The sequence below is a fragment of the Mesocricetus auratus genome, unplaced genomic scaffold (assembly GCF_017639785.1).
Source record: "Mesocricetus auratus isolate SY011 unplaced genomic scaffold, BCM_Maur_2.0 Super-Scaffold_100676, whole genome shotgun sequence".
NCBI classification, from domain to species: Eukaryota; Metazoa; Chordata; class Mammalia; order Rodentia; family Cricetidae; genus Mesocricetus; species Mesocricetus auratus.
In genome coordinates this window covers 103,554,579-103,574,381 of record NW_024429266.1, presented here as the reverse complement: position 1 = coordinate 103,574,381, position 19,803 = coordinate 103,554,579, and the positions used below count along the sequence as shown (strand labels likewise).

The 19,803-nt window shown below is 62.0% G+C and overlaps 1 protein-coding gene across 4 annotated transcripts; it reads right to left on the bottom strand.

The window, feature by feature from the left end:
• Positions 1 to 131: 131 nt before the first annotated feature.
• Positions 132 to 15,976, bottom strand: Zbtb7a (zinc finger and BTB domain containing 7A). Of its 4 annotated transcripts, none has more exons than XM_013123019.3 (3): positions 15,602 to 15,976; positions 6,698 to 7,950; positions 132 to 4,201 (listed from the first exon to the last, which is right to left on the bottom strand). In XM_013123019.3, the coding sequence occupies exons 2-3, from the start codon at positions 7,933 to 7,935 to the stop codon at positions 3,736 to 3,738; spliced, it is 1,704 nt and encodes a 567-aa protein (XP_012978473.1). In that variant the 5' UTR covers positions 7,936 to 7,950; positions 15,602 to 15,976; the 3' UTR covers positions 132 to 3,735. The 4 variants fall into 4 exon arrangements, with proteins under 4 accessions (XP_012978473.1, XP_005083325.1, XP_005083326.2 ...); XM_005083268.4 differs by lacking the exon at positions 15,602 to 15,976 and adding an exon at positions 14,525 to 14,660; XM_005083269.4 differs by lacking the exon at positions 15,602 to 15,976 and adding an exon at positions 13,175 to 13,625.
• Positions 15,977 to 19,803: the final 3,827 nt, after the last annotated feature.

The following is a 19,803-nucleotide window of genomic DNA, read 5'->3' as shown; positions in this document are numbered from 1 at the left end:
AGACACCACCACCCACCATGGGACCCTCGGCCAGGCTCCACCCACAGGACATGTGAAACTGGGCAGAGACTGGGTGTCTGAGACATCCCCCCCCAAAACAAGACAGAACACAGAGACCAGGCAAGGAAACGTCGTAACAGGATGCATTTAGTGGTTGGGTTTTCTCTTTTATGTACAAGAAAAATGAATTCTATTTTTTCGGATTTTTCATAATCTTTGTTTGTTTTTTATTACTTTTAAAGCTTGTCCCCCCACCCCCGAAAAGTGCATTTTTTTAATCAATTGATTTGTTTTCGTTCTGCCTCCCACACTTTTTATAAAGATTCTTACATCCAGTCAGTGGAATGTCTGTGCTGTGCTCCGGACCCCTACGCACCAGGCCTGGGCCCCAAAAATCCAAGGCACCTCGTTCTGGGCCTAGGGCAGGACTCCCCTGGCCCTCTGTCTCCTGAAACCCCTCCCCCCACCAAGGGAAGTCATTATTTAGTGCGAGCTAGTTCTGAACTGAGATAATCGTTCCTGGGGTGAGGAGCCCCCCAAGACTCCTGACCCGTCCGGCGCCAGCCACCCGAACTCCGGGAAGGCTGTTCCTCAGCTTAAATAACTTTTTAAAATAAAATTGCAAATATAAATATCTTTCTTTCTCAAAAAATAGGATTTTGCTCTCTTTATTTTTTGTCGGTTTTTGTTCTTTTTATGTTTTTTTTTTCTATTTTTTCTTTCGACCTGTGTCCCCTGCAGTCCCTGCTACTTGCACCGAAGACACCCAGGACCCTGAACAGCCAGCCTGGGGTCCGCCCGCTGCAAGGCTGCTGCTGTGCCCGTCCCTGGCCGCCCACCCAGGGGATCCGCTGGAGCACCCTCAAGGAAGGTCAGCTGTGCGCAAAGAGGGAGACAGGGCGGGGGACGCCGGGGGCGTCCCCGAGTGACCGCTAGGGCACCCACTTTGGTTCTGCGCACTCGAGCCCAGCTTGGCGGGGCCGCGGCTGGGCCAACTCTGCCATTTACATTCATTGGTTTCTATATATATATATATATGTAGATATATATATAGAGTTTTCGTTTTTATTATTTTTTTGCCTTTTTATTTTTTTCTTAATCTCGAAAGGCCAGTAGGGGTAGGAAGGCAAAAGCGCAGCACTACTCGGCAGGGGTGGTCTATGCTCAGGTCACAGCTGGGGACAGCTGCAGGCCGCATGCCCTCCCAATCCTGGGGTCCCCGTACCCCCAGACTGGGCTCTCTCAGTCTCACACTCACACAACAGAAATTCACCATAATGGAAGTAACAAATTTGTTGTCTTTTTTCCCCAATTTCTTTTCTTTTTGTTGATGGTACCAGGCATTAAAAAAAGGAAAACAAAAAACAAAACAACCAAAAACCCAAACGCACACACGCAAACACACACACACACAAACACACACAGATAAACCCCCAAACAGCCAAACAAAAAAAAAAACCCCTTCCACAGCACCCTCCTCTCGAGCCCCTAGTGAATTCCACAATTCTCTTTGGCAACTTTTATCACGGCCTTAATTTAAAGAATAAAAATCTGTAAGAATCGATCCGCGTTCTATATACAGTGATTGCAGTACACGGGAGCAGGGAGCGGCCTTGGGGTCCCAGCGCTGGGTCCATGCGGTGGTTGCGGGCCCCAGGACGGGCTGAGGGTTAAGGCAAGGTGGGTGTGGAGGGCAGAAGCGAGCGCCGAGCGGGGGCGAGGGGGTAGTGCAATTCCCAGGGGGTTCGCGTTGTCGCTGGCGGGCTAGGGGGCACCCCCACCAGTCCCCAAGGGCCCCACCGGCCCAAGTCTGGTGGCCACTGGCCAGGATGACGTGACTAGTTGGTTTTATTGCGAGGATGCAGGAGTGGGGGCTGCTGGGCTCTGCTCGCCACAGCACGGCTCCCGGCACGCTCATGTGGGAGTGGGTGCGAGGGAGGCCAGCACCACCCCGCCCCTGGGCCGCCCCTTCTGCTGGCCCCAAGGGGGGATCCTGAGACATCTGGGGGAACTAGCAGGATGGGAGGGGATGAGAAGGAAACCCTCTCTGCTAGAGACTGGAAAGTGGCCTTCTTACGGGGCTTCCCTTTAAAACCAAGGAAAAGGTCGTTTTGTCAACAGACGGACACAGGGGCGCCTCCATGTGCGCTGGCACCCGGCAGCGACGCCCCTAACCCCGGCCGTCCGTGGCCTGTGGCTCGGTCACACCGGGCCTTTGGGGTAAAGCCGGAGTTTGGGGCGTACGGGGCCAGGTGCCAGCCCCTGGGTTACAGTCAGTGCCTTTGAGTAAAAAGAGGGGGTGCCTAGGGGGACCGTCACACGGGAAGGGGGCCGGGCAGGATCTGGCTGGCGTGAAGCCAGCCCTCTCTCGGGGACATCCCTGAGCTGGGAAGCAAACTGGCGAGCCGGAGGGGGCAGCAGCTGCCCGGGCCTGTGTCTCCAACGGAGACAGGAGAAAATCAGTGAGCTGGGGTCAGGGAGGGGGCCTGGCAGACTCGGGACCCTAGGTCCCTTCCCTCGGAGGATGCCTCCCGCCCTGAGCCTCGGGAACACACGTGGATTCTACCGGAGCAATGGGTTGGGTTTCTTTTATTTTATACAAAAATAAATTGACTTACTTTCCACTGCTTGCTCGCGCGCGCTCTCTCTCTCTCTCTCTCTCTCTCTTTCTCTCTCTCTCCAATTTTTCATAGAAGCTGGGTGCAACTTGTAAACATTTCTTAAGTAAGAATGAAAAGTACCCGTTCATTTACAAAGTGCCAAGATCCCCTCGTGGCTGTCGCCGCTTTTGCTCATTTTTTTTTTAAAGTTTTTATGTTCTGCCTTCGTGTTTACTAAAATCCTGGGGTTTTATTGCTGTTTTGTGATATTAAGCTGTGGCCTCTCTTGCCCCCTCCCCTGTCCCTGCCTGAGTTCTGGGGTTCCCTCAGATCTTGGCTACATTCCCCCAAACTGTTGCCGGCTCCTCTGAGAAAAAGGATATTTTATATATATCTCTCTCTATATCTCTATATAAACTGTCTTTAAGGAGGAAAAGGGGAAATAGATCTAAAAAGTGCTTTAAAAAGTGGGGCGCAGGGTGAAGAGGTCGGCTAGCGGAGACAGGAGGGTGGGGGGTCACCCTGAGCAGTGGCTCCGAGGACCCCGCCAGGTGTAAGTGCCGTGAAAGAGGGTGGCGGGGCCCCGGCGGCCCCCCAAACCCCAGCTCCGGCCACCCAGATAGGGAATAAATAGACTTGTGTATCAGTGGTGGCCAGGGTGTGTGCAGAGGTGCGAGGCCACGGCGGGGCGGGAGCGGGGAGGCCGAGGGGACACCCCCCTCTTTAGTAAGTGCCCTGAGGAAGGAGGGTGGGGAGCCGGGGACCATTTTAACGTCCACTCACTGTGGACAGAAAGCATTTAAGGTCTGTCTGAGACCCCTAAAACCAACCAGCAAGGAGCCGGGCGCCTGTCCTGGGGGTCCCCATCACCCTCACCTTAGCCAGGAGCAGGCAGGGAACCCCCGGGGTGGGACCCCACGCGGACGGGGCGAGGAGCATGGGAGCGGGTGGGGCCACGTCCTAAGAATCTGAGAGGCAGGCGTGCCCGCAACGGCCATGGATATATACACGCACACAGGTCCGCGCGTGGATGGATGGAGGGCGTCTGGACAGACAGCTGTGGTGCTGGGGGGGTGTGGTTTCTCTCTGTTCTCTCTTTGTTTTGTTTTTTGGTTTGTTTTGTTTTGAGTACAAGTCAGGTTGCAAAGTTACCCTCCGTGGCGGCCACCGCGGGGCCGCCTGCACCATCGCCACCGCCGCCGCCCACTACATTCAGGCGGCCCGAGCCGTCGGGGCTGGCCTCATCCTCGTCCTCATCCTCGTCCTTAAAGTGCTTTTCCTGGCCGTTGCGCGGGGTGTCAGGGAGCCCAGGGGGCGCAGCGGCCCCAGTGGGGACGTCGGGGGGCACACCCCGCACACGGGGCTTGCGGCCACGACGCGAGGGGACCCCGTTGCAGCCGTCCTTCTTGAGGTGTCTGTGCAGGTGGTCGGAGCGCACAAAGGTCTTGCAGCAGCTGTCACACTGGTACGGCCGCAGCCCCGTGTGCACGCGCATGTGGTTCTTCAGGTCATAGTTGTGCGCGAAGGCCGCGCCGCACTGCTGGCAGAGGTACGGCTTCTCCCCCGTGTGCTTCCGCATGTGCACCTTCAGCTTGTCCTGTCTGTGGGGGGCGGGCACAGTCAGCAGGTGCTGGGAGACCCCAGCCACCCCAACACCTCAGCCAAAGCCCGCACTTGACGTCACTGCAACCCCTGGAAAACACTAAACTAAATAAAGTGACCGTTTTCCTTGCCACAGCCGGCAGAGACCGGTAAGGGTGGGGGTGTGCCTCTTCGCACCAATGTTATTTACTGGGCACCTGCTGGGTGCCAGGCCGAGAATGCCACCAGGAAGAGGGGCCAGAGCTATAGCGGGCGTTCTGGCCCGTAAAGGGTTGTATACCTGGGCCACAGCTCAGGCACTAAGGCTCCGCTCACAACTGTACGAGTTGTGTCCTCAAGAGTGCGCGTCAACCCCAGCACTAGGGAGGCAGAGGCACGTGTGTGGGTTGGAGCCCAGCATGGGCTGCACAGCCAGTTCTGGGACAGCCTGGTCTATACACAGAGAGGCCTCCTCTCACACGAAAGTCCTACACCCCAAAGGCGTGCATGGAAAGACAGTCTTCCCACCCAAACCACCCTGAGGGGCCTCCTGAACCCCCGCAGCAAGCCAGCACCACTGCCCTCCACACCCCAAAGCCTCCCTCGGCGTGTCTGCTGACTCTCCCTCTGCCGCTCTGAGTAGTGAGTGTCCGCACCCCTGCACTCCTGAGAGAGCCTGGAAGGCACCGTCCTACTGTCTCAGCCTCCTGGGTGCTGGGAGATGGGCGTCAGTCACTACCCCGAAGACTACCCAAGTGTAAGGGTCTTCTCACGCAAAGAGGGCGAGCTCATCTGCCCGCTGAGCAGCTGACTTACTGCGTTAGTCCCTGTCTCCCACCTGTCTCCACTCTGTTCACCCTGTACCTGACTCGTGTGGCATTTCTTAGCTGTGTCTGTCCTTTCTGAGGCATGTGACCCAGGTTGGCCTCGGGTTCCCAGCCTTCCAGCACCCGACAGCTTCTTTGACGGCGAGGACTGGTAAACTCCTACTCAGTCCCCATGGCCCCACTCGGGATGCCCCTGCGCCTTTGCCAGGCCCCCGGGACCTGGCTCCTGCTGGGCTCTGTCTGTGGCACCGCCCAGGCCACCCTCCTGTGCCCTCCACTGCTCCCTACTGCGGTGAAGGACATGGCCAGCGGCCCTCTGCTCCAGACCTTGGTCTCTCCCTCAGTGGTACCAAGACAACATGGATGAGATGAACCACGCCTCACCCTGCATACTTCCCTCCCAAGGTACCACCCAGTATCGGAGTTTCGGCTGTGCCCCTGTATAGGCCCCTCCTGCCCAGCACCCCAGTGGTTAAAGTTTCTCTAGTGTACGGAGATTTCCCCGGGAGGCTCAGAGGGGAGAGCTGACTGACCGAGGGTTGCACAGCAGAGCAGGGGCCACACAGGGAGGGGGGGTGGGCGGGAGGCAGGACTCAGTTTCACCACCCCAAGCCCTGGCCTGGGTAATTATAGCCCCGGCTGCCACAGGACGGGCTTACTCAACGCTCACTGTGAGTCACAGGGGCCCCTGGGCTCCAGGCCTGGAGGGGGGCGGTTATGGGGTGGGGGTGAGGGGCGGGGGTGGGGGAGGCCCTGGAGAAGGGGCAAGCAGGCAGGCCTGGGAGAAAAGGCCTCACCAGGCACCCCCTTTTGGACCTCAAGTCTCTGAGAGGAAGGAGGAGCCTAGACGGGCCGGGGCTACACCTGGGGAGAAGGGGCCGCGCTGGGTGGCAGAGGGACGACCCACGACTTCCCCCGTGCGGGTTCCTCAGAGACTAGGATCCGAAGCAGGGCCCAGTACCCCAGGACACTCCCGGGGAGGAGCCTACCCACCCCGAGTCTCACCCACTAAAGCAACTGCCACTCATGGTGCTCTTTGTCCCCACCTGGCACTCCTGGGCACGGCAGCCCTGCCACACCCTCTGGGGAGGGGGCAAGGATGATGGGAGGGGCAAGGATGATGGGGGGCAAGGATGATGGGAGGGGCCGGGTGGGGCGCGGAAGTTAGGACAATGGCTTCTTTCTTCAGGCCGGGTAGGCGTGGCTGGGGAACCCCAGGGCAGGGGGTAACGCTGAGTCACCGCCCCGACTGCACCCTTGCCTGCCAGTCAACCCCCCAGTGCGCGCGCGCGCGCACACACACACACACACACGCACGCACGCACACACGCACGCACACGCGCGCGCACACACACGCACCACACCTGTCTAGCCTGCTGTGGGTCCACACAGCTCAGGAGCCACCTCTGGAAACCTCAGACCCAATCACAGCCCCTGGCCCATGAACTCTCATTTCCACACCTACAGCTTGAGCCCTGAGACTGCAAGCTAACTGACCTCAGGGCCTGGGCACAGCTTTCTCTGCCTTGAACTACCCCAGGAAGCCTCGCGGGAGTCTGGCATCTGTCCACGGCAGCATCCCACCCCACAACCGCTAGCTGGAGCCCTGCGTGGGCCCCACGCCCTCCCCAGCTCTTGGACCGCAGAGGCAGGAGGATCTCTGCCAGTTCCGGGTCCAGCGCGGCTCACCTGGTGAAGCGAACCTTGCAGATGTTGCACTCGTACGGCTTCTCGCCAGTGTGCGTGCGGATGTGGCGGGGCAACTTGCCGGCGCCCTGGATCACCTTCTCGCAGATGGGGCACTTCTGGAAGGCCTTGGCCCTGATCTTCTTCTCGCCCTTCTGCGACCAGGCTGGGTACACGTCGCCCTCGTGAGCACTGCTGAAGTACTTCAGGTAGTAGTCCATGACGCCCTTGTCGTCCGCGCGCGACTCCTCGTCGCTGTCCCCTGCCCGGCTCACCGACGACATCATCTGCTGCAGCAGCGTGCTGGCCGCCAGCCCGTCCACGTCGGCCGCGTCGCCGTCCTCGCCCTCGGCTGCGCCCGACAGGAAGCCTGGGGAGTCGCCGGGCTCGGGGGCCGCCTCGGACAGCGACGTCGCCTCCTCTTCCCCAGGCCCTGCACGGCCATAGTGGCCATTCTGTGTGGCAGCCGGTGGGGCCGCGGGCGGCGGGAAGAGGCCTCCGGCCTGGGTGTCCTCGTCCCGCTCGGGCCACAGCCCCGGGGTGCTGTCGCCCTCGTCCCCGTCGCCCGTGGGGGGACGCTCGGCCGGGGGCCCCGGGCCGTAGAAGTCCAAGCCATTGCAGTCACCCGCGGCCACGGCGGCCACGGCGGCGGCCACGGCGTCCTTGGTAGCATCCAGGTCGTCCTCAGGGGCCCCGAAGCCGGACCACGGAAAGGCAGCAGGAGGCAGGCTGTTCATGGGGTTGCTGCGGAAGAACTCCAGGTACTCCTTGGCACGCAGCAGGTTGCGCTGGTCCGTGGGTCCTGCCCCGTCGGGCTGGCCCGTGTCGCCGGCGTCGTCGGCAGCCAGGATCTGCCGCTCTAGCAGGTCTGCGCACACGTGGCTCACGGCCGGGATCTCCAGCAGCCGCGCTGCGCTCAGGATGTCGCCCACATTGGCCGTGCTGACCGTGAGCGTGGCCGTGTAGGCGAAGTCCATGAGTGCCGTCAGCGCCTCGGCGCTCACGAAGTCGATCTCGTACACGTTCTGCTGGTCCACAACAGCGCCCGACGTGAACAGCTTCTTGAAGTACTGGCTGCAGGCGGCCAGCACCGAGCGGTGCGTGGGGAACTCGCGGCCCTCCACCAGGATCACCACGTCACACAGCAGCCCCTGCGTCCGCTGCTCGTTCAGGCCGCTCAGGATGTCGCTGCTATGGTCCGGGAACGGGATCCCGATGGGGCCGTCCACGCCGCCAGCCATCTTCCGCGCCAACACCTGCAGGGAGGGGTGGCCATCAGGAGGGGACTCTCCCGGGTCTCCCCAGCCTCAGTTTCCCCAGGGGAACTCCCATACCTCCCTGCCCCGGGACGTGGTAGAGGAAGAGGCCAGAGAATGAATGGGGACTCCCTGTGCCTGCAGACCAGTCCTGGGCTCTGGGGAGGAAAGCCACCCGTCCACACCCCAGTGAGGCCAGGCCAGACCCAGCCAGTGAGTAACAGGGGACACCTAACTAGAGCCAGGCCACGCCCCACGGGACGGCACCCAGCACGCACCAGACCCCAGTCTCTCCTCCTAGCAAATGGGCAGCCATCCCTAGAGGAGCCTGGCAGGGGGTACCAGGCTGTCCCACCCGTCCCCACCCCCACGCTGTGACTCATCTGCCCACAGCCTTGTGCAACCCTCCGCCCTCTCCCGGGAACCAGGCTGCCCGCGCCACCCAACAAGGCCCACATTCCTCCGGGTCCTCCTACCTGCCACTGTAAGGCCCGGGCCACTGGACATTGTCCTCAGAAGGGACAGTGCCCAAGCCACACCCGCCTCAGCCTCCCGAGACTTCTGGGCTCCTCCTGTCCCCTGCCTGGCCTGGCCCTCACCCAGAAGTTCAAAAGGGAGGCACCGTCCATGGTGGGTCTCTCCCCATAGGAGTGGCCGTGACACAGAGTCCTTTGTGCCCCTCAGCCACCGCCCACCCTCTCCCCGCCCCACCAGCTGCCTGAGCAGAGCCCACCCCTCACCCCCGCACAGGGGAGGAGGCTCAGATGTGACTGCAGGGACCAGGGGCCAGAGGGGGAGCCCTACGCCGGCACAGCCCTGGGAAGCCTCGAGGAGCCCTCTGACACCATCTGCCGTCTGGCCCCGGGGAACATGTGGGCAGACGAGACCAGCCTGTTCCCTCCCGCCACTGCCTGCCACCGAGAGGGAGGGGCACATGACCCCAAAGACGTCCCCCAGCCAGGATGACCCAGGTCTCTTTGGGGATGGTTGAGAGGTGTCCCTCAGGGGCCCCCAGGGCCTGAAAAAGTCCAAGTGAGTCAGCCTGGCTGTCGCCTTGGGCACAGCCACCCTGGCTTTGCACCAGGCACGGAGCTCCAGGGCCAGGGGCTGCCGAAGCCCTATTTTAAGTGCGAAGGAACCCGGGCTCCAGCCTGCAGGTCGTGGCTGGGCCAGGCCCGGGAGACAGGATGACAGGAGCCAGCCCTGAATCACATCACATAGACCACCTGACAGAGAGCTGTCACCTCCTCAGCGTGCCTGGGTCCCAGGGCCCCTGCAGACAGGCGACCCCTGTTTCTCCAGGAACAAGAGCTCTAGGACCTCAGCACTGTCTGGAACTCCAGGGCCTCACTCAGGCAAGGAACAGGCCCTGAGACCCAGCCCCGCCTCCTGGAGCATAGCATACAGGGTGCCAGGAACCCACACCGGCTCAACCCTGAACGAGCGGAGGCTGCCCAGCTCCAGGGCTACGTCCCTCCTCAGGGAGACCTTCCCAACACTGGGGTCCCGCACGACAGCTCCCGCCTGCGCCTGCCTCCGGGAGATTTCTGGGGCAGGCCCTGGCAGGCCCCTTCTGGGTTGGAGAGGTGGGGCACCCTCTCCTGGGGCCAGGCCATATAGTAGGGTCACAGCAAAAGGTCAGATGAACCAAAGACCCGGGCCCACGCCCTGCTCCGCCCACCCGGCAGGCTGGCACACCCAGTATCAGGGGACCGCGGCTGGTCCACCTCTAACCCAGGGTTACCGGCTGCAACTTTGCAGACCGTCTGCCTCCCTTTCCTGAGGGTTAGGTTCAGGAACTGACCAGGCGTCCTCCTCCTAACCGTCTTTCTTCCACAGCCCTGACAGACCCAGAGACAGCGCGGAGAGCCAAGGTCACACAGCACCCAGGAAGGCGTGGGGACAGACCTGAGCCAGGGTGGAGGTGGGGTAGAAGTGGAAGGCTAGGTCTGGGGTCTCCCAAGGTCACACAGGTGAAGGCTGGCGCTGGCCTCCAGGTCCCCACCCTCAGGAAGGAAGAGGGGCTTCTGGGAAGGGGCTGGGCAGAAACCTTGCCACCCACCACCTTCCTGCACGGCCCAGGGGGCGGGGCCGGCTGATGAGAGGTCAGACTCCACCCCACCCACCTTCCACACTCCATTGCCAGGGTTCCTGGATGAGCTCCTGCCAGAGGCCCCGCCCTTCTGAGCCTCAGTTTCCTTGGGGAGTCTGGCCAGCAAGCGCCCAGCTGTGGCCTGAGCCCACACAGCATGCCCCTGCTGCGGTGCCCACCAACTGTTGGGGACACGGGGCTCCCCACAGTTGCCTCCACTGGGCCCAGAGAGGGTGCAGCAGCCCCAGGTCACACAGCAAGCCCGCTGCAGGTGCTGTGCCCGGCGCTCCCGCCCGCCCAGCCTATGTTGCAAGTTTGGTCCCCATGGGTTTCGGAGCATTGACCCGATGCCAGCGCCCGCCTGGCCTGGTCTAATGGGACAGGAATTTGGTGGGGGTGCACGGGAGGCCCCCGGACCGCCAGTCCAACTCAACCAGGCAGCAACAGAGGGTCAGGCAGGGCTCGAGCAGGCCCAGCCACTTACTGAGCATTTACTGCCATAATGGGGAGGGGCTTCCTGCCGGGGCCTTAAAGGGCCAGAGGCAGGAAGGCAGCCGGCCCAGTGGGAAGTGTGTGCGTGTGGGGGCGGGGACAGGCAGGCCTGTGGGGAGCCCAGCTCCAGGGTGGGGCCGAGGCCCACCCTGTTCCCACGCTCTGAGTGCCACTCATCCAGGAAGGCCACAAGCGAGGCCTAGGCCAGTTCCAAGTGGAAGCCAGGACCTTCCCCGCAGTGGAGGGAGTGAGGTTCCTGACGCTGGGGGCAACCAAGGCTGACCGGGCCGCCCTGTCCCCTCCTGCCGGAACCGAGCCTGGCTGTACCTGCCATCCAGGATGCCCACAAAAAGCAACCGAGGGAACCTACAGGACCCTCCTGCCACCTGGAGTCCCCTCCCAGGTCCCTGGCAGGACAGGCCACCTTCCCTTCAGACACATCATGGCTCAAGGTGGCCCCAGCCTGTTTCCCGTCAAACCAGAAAGGTGTGGGCGGGGACAGTCACCGAGTGGCCCAGCCCCAGCCTGCTGAGGGGACAGATGGAGGGGCCGGTCCCCAGGCCACACTCCCGATCCCGCATGGCAGATGCTTAGAGACGGGACCCCGAGGTGGCGGTGGAGAAGGCGCCGCATCCCACCCGAGAGCATGGGACACTCCCTGGACGGGGTCCCGACACACGGGGACCCAATCAGAGGGGAGGCAGCGGTGCAGGGCTACCGAGCCAGCTGGAATTTGAACCTGGCTGGTCTTGCCTAACTTGTTCCCAGGGCCTCTCCCCTCCCCCGACACAGCCCCTAGGGAGCTTAGGGCACAGGGGCCCTGGCCTCCGCCTAAGTCATGGGGCATCACCCAGGGACTGCCGGCGGCCCCTCCGCAAGTCCAGTAAGGCAGAGTCGCTCCAACCTGTTCCAGGTTGGCCTCGGGAAGTCCAGAAGAGGACGCGGTCAGGGAAACTGAGGCAGAGGAGGAAATATGGCCCCTCTGTGTGGGTGGCAGACCCCGCCTCAGCTTGCTCTCCTGCAGGGCCTATGATGGCCTTGCGTCGGGAGCCTGGGGCAAGGCCAAGGTGGCTCAGATGGCAGAGACCCACGCCCAACTCCCAGCAGACCCTGGGGTGCCCGGAGTTGGCCCCAGGGAACTTGAGAGGATGCAGAGGAAGCTCATGGGGGTGGACTGGGAGACAACACTCGAGGGCCAGCCCGGCCGAAGTCACCTGTGGACCCCTCCCCATGGCAGGCCCTGGGAAGGTGACTTCTGTCCCTTCTGGAATGGTCACAAGAAACCACAGCTCCCCCAGATCTGGGGACCAGGTATGGAGCTGTGGAACCGTGGCTCTGGGGTGAGACGCACAGCCCACCAGGTGCCCAGTCCACAGGGTGGCAGATGCATGGGGGGGAGGGCAGGGCTAGGGTTCCAACTGTGTGACCTTGGAGTCTCACTACCCCTCTCTGGGCTCAATGTCACGGGCAGAGTCCCGATAATGGTGACAGGTGTCAGTCACTGCATCCAGGCCCCAACACCGGCCTCTGGATCTCTTGGAAGAGATACCCCTGAAACATCCCAGGATTTCCGGGAAGACCCCCTACCCCCAGAGGGAGGACCACCAGGGAAGTGACCTTGAGTCCACCCCTCGGCCCCCCGCAAAGACCCTGGCTCACAGGGAACCTCCCCACTCCAAGCCTCGGTTTCCTTCTGTGACAAGGGCCGAGCCATAGGTCACGCAGCCTCAAGGAAGAGAACAGAATGCACCCAAAGGCACAAGGACGGGAACTCCTGCCCAACAGCCGTCCCCACAGGGCCACACGGGCCTGCCTCTCAGGCCTCAGTGTCCCCCAAACACTCCCGAGAGCAGCGGTGTGTGGCTGCCCGGGCCAGGCACTGACTCGCCTCCGCCACGGCCAGTCTCAACTAAATAATAAATACCCCCACCCCCAAAATGACCGGCAAATTAAAATTTCAGTGTCCCCATTGGATCCTGTTTCCTGCCTCTCTTCCAGCGCAGCGTGTCCCCTCCCTCCCTCCCCCAGGCCGTCTCCACAGCGATGCCTGCCGGTAAACAGAGCCCCGAGCCCAGCCCCGGAGAGGTGCCAGGGCCCAGCTGGGGGGGTCACTCGGGTCCCTCCGGGAAAGGGGTGGGGGAAGGCGACCCTGGGATGCGCAGATGTCCCCCGACTGGGGGAACCAGGGCCTAGCCTGAGGCGAGGGGGAGAGGGAGGGCCTTGGGGGACCTCTCCCACCGCAGCCCTGCCAATTGCAAGTAATCGTCCCGGTGGCCGGGGGGGGGGGCTCCCCCTCCTCAGCGTGGGAGCGGCCGCCCAGGGTGACGCCCTGGCCCAGGCTGGGGGAAGGCGGAGGGGTTGGCCGGCTGACACCGGAGGCCGGAGTCGCCCTCGCCGGGGGAAGCAGCTGTGGCAAGGAGGGGGAGACGGGGTTTCCGCCAGGTCTGTCACCCATGGGCGCGGGCTAAGGGTCTGCTCCGGGGGAGAGGGACGGGGCAGCCATCTGTCCCCGCTCACTTCCGCCACTCAAGGAGCACCCCGGGGTGCCAGGCGGGGAGAACGGGGCGCACGTGGTGGCGATGGCGACCGGGAGGGAGGGAGGGAGGGAAGGGACGGCGGCCCAGGCCGCGCGGCTCCTACCTCCTTCCCGGGCGGCGCGCGGGCCCCGGCGACCGTGACGATGCCTGCGGCGGGCTGGCGGCTCCGAGCCCCGGCGGGCGACGCTGAGCCCGGCCCCGCGCCACCCTCTGCCGCCGCCCGGCCAATCCCCACCCGGGCTGGGGGGAGGGCGATGCAAATTACCCCGGATCTGGGTCCGCCCGTCACCTCCCCCGCGCCCGGCCCGGCCCGCGCCAGGCCGCGCATCCCCGGCCTCGCCTGAAGCCCCGAGGCCCCGACACCACACCCTCCCCCGGGGAGGGAATGTCTTGTCTTGCGGAGGAACCTTTCTGCTCGTCCCGGAGCGTCCGGAACTAAACGGAAAGGGGGAAAAAATAAAATATCGAAACGGAGGGGGGGCTAGGGACGGTTACACAACAGGAGGGGAGGGGCGGCAGCCGGAAGCCGAGGCCGCCACCGGCCCCCGACGAGGGAGCCGCGGAAGCCCCGCCCCCTTCTCAGGAACCTGCCCCTCGACGCAGGCTCCGCCCCCATGCCGCGCCGCGCCGGACAGCTTGTCGCTTCTATTGGCCCTCTGGTCCGCCGCTCACCGCCCCTCCTCCGCAACGCCCCTCCCTGAGCCGTCGCTATCGCGGGTCATTCTGGGATTTGTAGTTCGGACTTCCCGACCACCTTCCAAGACGCCAATGAACTTACCAGAAAGAACTACAGCGCCCAGGAGAACCGCGAGAGGCCGCGCCCGCCCCCCCGGACACCCCACCCCTTCCCCCCGCCTCTCTCGCTCTTTTTTTTTTTTTTTTTGCAAAGCCCCCCTCCCTGCCTTTCAGCCCCCTCCCCCTCCCCCACAGCGCTCGGTCCTGGCCGACTCCGACCTTTGCGCGGAGTCCCGGATAGCCCCCCACCCCCGCCCCGCCTGCCCACGACCACTGGGGAAGGGGATCGGCGAGCGCCCCGGGCCCCAGTGCAAACTTAGCACGCGACGCGCCCCTCTGCCTCCGCCTCCGCCCTCGGTGCGGCCCGGCTCCCCTCCCCCGCAGCCCGCGCGCCGGGAGCCCCGAGGCCGTGCAGCGCGAACTGGGAGGGGGGAGCGGGCGCGGGCTCGTGCCCTTCGCCCCGGAGGGGCCCGGGCGGAGCGCCCCTCAGTGGCCTCCGGCTGCGGCCCGGCGCCTCCTGGCCTCCGGGACCCCCGAGCTGCGGGGGCGCCCCGACCCCGCTGGCAGCCCGGCTCCACTCCGTACGGGCGCTCGGGGTGCGCACTGCGCCCCCGGCCGCGTCCCCACCCCGCAGGGAAATTTAAATTAAGAGAAAACAGGGAAAGGAAGGACAACAAAGCCCACCTCGCGGAGAGGTGCCCGCGGCGCGGCCGCTTACCTCGCGGGGACCCGGGCCCGCAGGACGCGCGATCGGGGCTGCCCGCGGCCGGACCTCGCTCGGGCGGGCGGCGGCGGCGTCACTGCCCTACAGTAGCCGTACAGTACGCAAAGCCCCGTATGATGCTCGCGACTCCCTTCCTGGTTTGTCCGAGGGCAAGAGGGGTCCTCCCTCGTCTTAAAGGTGCCGCAGCGCTGGCACCCCACGCCCAGCCCGCCCCCCCGACCGCCGCGGCCAGAACAGGCTCTGCAGGTCGGCTCTTGCCACGTCCCGCGGGGCTGCGCCGCGAGAGCAGATCCGGCTGCGATTAGGGATTTGGGGGTGCCGAGCGGGCGGGGGGCGCAGCCCGGACCCACGGCCCCTCCCCTGCCAAGCCCGTGACCTCTCCGCCCCGCGCGCGGCGCCGTGCCAGGCTGCTGGCTTATCTGCGGCCCCGAGCACCCCGGGGTGCTGGGGGCGGGCGGCAGGGGCCCCTCGGGTGCAGGGGGTGGGGGCCCCAGATAAACAGCCCCCGCCTGTGCGCGCAGGGCGGGGTTCAGGGGGCGCGGGATGCGCCCCCGGCGCCCGGGGCGGGTTGGCAGCGGGGGCGGGAGCGCGGGTCGCACCCCTAGGACTCGCCGCTGGGGCGCGGGGGGCGCGCGGGCCCGGGGAACTGAGGGCAAGGCGAGGAAGTGACGGTCCCCCTGCCTCCGCACCTTTCTACCGGGCCGCCAGGGCTACCGCCCGGTTCCTCATCGCCCTCCCCCGGGTCTCAGTTTACCCAAGCGTTGCAAGGCACGAGAGGGAGAAGGAAGGGGCTGTTGCAAGCACCGCGAGGTTGCCTCGAAGATCCAGCTTTCGTTACGGTCACCCTGGGCCTCAGTTTACCCAAGAAGTGCGAGCAACCCAGGAGAGGAAGAGGCCGGAATTTGCAAGCACCAGGAGTCCGCATCTGAGCCCCGGGTCCCCCAGCCCCCGCCATAAGCCTCAGTTTACCCAAACTGCGAGGGACCCAGAGGAGGGGAAGCTGTTTGCAAGTGCAGCCAGCTGGCTTAGAGCGTCGGGTCTCCTCCTACCCCCATCTGAGCCTTGGTTTACCTAAAGCCGAGCCAGGGACCCCCCAGGGGAGGCTTCCAGGGCCTGGAGTGGCCGCTGAGCTGGGGGGGGTCCCTCCCTCTCCGTTGCCGCCAGCCAGCAAACCTGCCGCCCCGCGATTACATAAAACAGTCGCCTCCACCCGGCTGTGCCAGGGGCGTAGCGCGGGGAAGGGGTTGGCGAGGGGCGGGGAAGGTCGGTTGTTTTCCAGGCCTTGTAATTTTCCCCGCGGCCGAGCGGCTGGCCCGCCTGGGGAGGGGCGTGGACTCGGACCCTGCCGGGGCGCCCAGCGAGCCACCCGGGGGCAGGACGGAGGTGGGGTGGGGGCGCGGGTCCACCCAGCGTCGTCTCTGTTTTCCTCTTTCGCCCCCACGTCCTTTTCTCTCCACTTCCTCTCCGGTCGTGGGAGAGGGAGGGGAAGGGAGAGGAGGAACCAGCGACGTCCAGGGTCACTGGGCCTGCCGGGTCCGCGGCTTGCGGGAGGGGGCCGAGCGGGAATGAGAGCGAACCCAGGCCTCAGTTTACCCCTCTGCACCGCTTCTGGTGGAACGCATGGGATGTCGGCCTCCAAATGTCCGGGGTCTTACTTGAGGGTATTTTTCATTCATTGTTATTACTGTTAATCATGCATGCATCGATATTTCTCAGACTGTCCCAATGTGTTTGTTTTTTACATCAAGGCATCGACCCCTCCCGTCTCCAGCGCATGTTTACAAACCGAATTAGAGCACGGTTCGGCTGGGTGTGGTGTCGCCACTGATCCCGGCCCTGGAGAGGCAGAGGCAGGTGGATCTCGCTGTGTTCGAAGCCAGCCTGGGCTACAGAGCTCCAGGACAGCCGGGGCTAGGTAGTGACACTCCGTCTCCAGAATACAAATAAAAAGTACTTTTGAATACCCAAGCAGACTGGATTGGTCTTTTGTGTTAATAAGTTGCCCACTAAGGGGAAATCCAGGAGGTCCCCACAAGGGAAGTGGGAGCCCCGAGCCAGGCAGTGACACCAGCCAAGAAGGTGGGAAGGACTCTGGCGGCCACGTGAGCCAGGCGGGGGGTGGGGGACCAGGAGCCTGGGCGCGGGCCGCGGCACGGAGCCCTTCCTCAAGCACCCTGAGCGCAGCCTCTGTCCCGTTCTGATCGGGGACTGGGTCACCCTTGCTGCCAGCCCGGAATTCACCCGGGTCACTTTCCACGCCCACGGCTGAAGCTCCTCCCACCTACCTCGGTTTCTCCAGAGATTAATCAGTGCTGGTCCCAGAATAGTGGGGCTGGGAACTTAAAGGAACGGCTTGAATTCAGTCTTGCAATTCCAGCTGTCACCTCAGGTTGGACCCTCGCTGGGGTCCCAGACAGACCGGCATCTCCGGCAGAGCACACCAGACCTTATATCCTCAGTTTTCTGATGAGTGCTGAAGGGGCCCAGGCCCTGAACTTCACTCACACCACTGGGTGCTAGCCTGGGTGACCTACAAGACCTCCCGGCAGTCAACAGGACCACAAGCAAAGCCTGGTGGGTAGCACCGACTTTATTCTTAGGCAGTAGAGACAAGGGTCCGCAGAGTGCTGAGGCTAGCCTGGTCCACATAGCAAGTCCTAGGCCATATAGACTACACGTGGAGACCCGTCTGAAATAAAATTAGTGAATTACAATCGACCCAGCACTCAGGAGGCAGAGGCAGGTGGATCTCTGAGTTTGAGGCCAGCATGATCTACAGAGTGAGTTCCAGGACAGTCAGAGCTACACAGAGAAATCCTGTCTCAGAAAAAAAAAATCTAATCTAAATCTAAATCTAATCTAACAATCTGGGTGAGGTGACATACACCTATGATCCCTGGCAGTTAAGAGACCTGGAGAACCAGGAATTAGTTCAAAGTCATCCTCAGCTGCTTAAAAATTTGATCCTGCCTCAGTTACATGAGTCCCTAGCTCAAAAATAAACAAAACTAAACCAAAATGTCTAAGCTGAGTCTAATGGCTCATTCTGTAACCTGGTCACATCAGGAGGCTAAGCCGGGAGGACTGCCTCAGTGACTTCAAGGCAGCCTGGGCTTTAGTTCTATCTGTGAAGACATAGGGACAGGAGGACCAAGAGCCTGGAGCTACCCAGCACTCGGGAGGCAGAGGCAGCCGGATCTCTGTGAGTTCGAGGCCAGCCTAGTCTACACAGTGAGTTCCAGGACAGCCAGGGCTACACAGAGAAACCCTGTTGCAAAATAATAATAATAATAATAATGAAGCAGCAAATCATTAATGCAATTAAGACAAAAATTGGAGTGAGGACAGTGCTCAGGGTCTTGGAACATCTAACTCCTTACTTCATTATTCAAGAATTTTGAAGCACAGTAGACAGAGCATAGGGCCTGGGACATGCTATGCAAAAGTTCTAATTCTGTAGCGCAGGTTAGCCTCCTCTTTTTTTTGTTTTTCGAGACAGGGTTTCTCTGTAGCTTTGGAGGCTGTCCTGGAACTCACTCTGTAGACCAGGCTGGCCTCGAACTCACAGAGATCTGCCTGCCTCTGCCTCCGGAGTGCTGGGATTAAAGGCTGCGCCACCACCAACCGGCTAGCCCCCTCCTCCTTATAGGAAGATGACTCTGAACTCAGGAGCCTCCTGCCACCACTGCCTGGTTACACTCCTTTTTTAAGGAACAAACACAACTTGTGGATGTGCCAGGTGTGGAGGGAGGGGGACTAGGAGAGAAGCATTCTGGGAGCATCCTGGATGCACACAGGGGTTGTGAGAGGGTCTGGGGAGCTCGCCCCGGGGGATTCTGCAGCACCAATGGATTTCTCCACCAATGGGGAGATTGTGTCTGCCGTCAGCTGTGAAGTAGCTCTTACTTATATACATATACATATTTACATATACATATATATTTACATATATATTTACACATATACATACACATAAAACACAGAGAAGCTACAACTTCACACAGCACCCACCTTTGCTCTGGGGCAAGATTCACTTTTATATATTTTAGTTTTTTCAATACAGGGTTTTTCTGTGTAGCCCTGGCTGTCCTGGAACTCACTCTGTAGACCAGGCTGACCTCAAACTCACAGAGATCCGCCTGCTGCCTCTGCCTCCCGAGTGCTGGGATTAAAGGTGTCCGCCACCAACGCCCAGGTATTTATTTTTTTATTTTTTCTGAGTCAAGGTCTCACTATGTGGACCTATTTCTCCTGGAGCTCATGCTGTAGAGCAGGCAGATCTCAAAACCAAACGAAAGCGGTGTGGTAACACCTGCCTGCCATCTCAGTCCTGGGAGGTGGAGGCAGCAGGTCATCCTCAGCTACCTACTGAACTTGAGCTAGCCTTGGCAAGCACTATCACAGTGTTGGGCAGATGGTGGCTGTTTAACGCTGGCTGGTTCTGAACATACACTGGCAAATGGCCTCTCTTCCTTCTCTGCAATGGGGTGGGGCCTTCTGCCTAAGATCCTAGAGAACATCAGCCATGCCTGGGGACATGAGAGACCAGGAGCTCCAGGCAAGGTGTGTGCAGGCCAGAGGGACCCAAGAAGCATCAGAGCATATGTCCTGGCACGGCATCCACACTGCAAAGAAGCTGGCTGGAGTCTAACTTCAGTCTTGCATGCTGCAGTTGCTCTTTTCCTACTCAGGGTCTTCGGCTGCCCTCCCCCCATCCATGCCGGTCAGTCTGCAGCCTCACTGGAGGGGAGACCTGAATTCTCCCATCTGAGGTGACCAGTGGATACTGAAGAGGGCCCAACAATTATGAGGTCGATCCCCTTGCACCCTGATTATGCAACCGTCAGGAGCAACCCTGGGGCTGCCAGGCGGGTGGTGTGGGTGAGGACTTGGCGGCAGGGGCTGTTGTCCCCACCGGTTCCTAAAAAAAAAAAAAAAAAAAAACCACCGCAGTTTAGGCGGCACCCCCACCCCGCAGTGGCCTGCCACGTGGGCCGTGGGCCGGAGCCTGTGCTGCTGCCCCCTCCCGCGGGCCTGGGCTCTGGTTTCATTTCGCTACAGCGGTTTCAGTTTCAAGCCGTGGAGAGAGAGGGACCCTGAGGGAAATGGCTGGGACAGCAGAGTGGGCGACAGGTGCAGAGCGCCTGCCAGCGCCCCGGGCCCACCTGGTGGCTCTCAGCTCACCCAGCTCATGCCCCTCCCCAGCCTCAGCGCCAAGGTTAAGGGGTCAAGGTCAAGCTCTCCCCACGTGGCACTGAAGAGACTTGTCACCT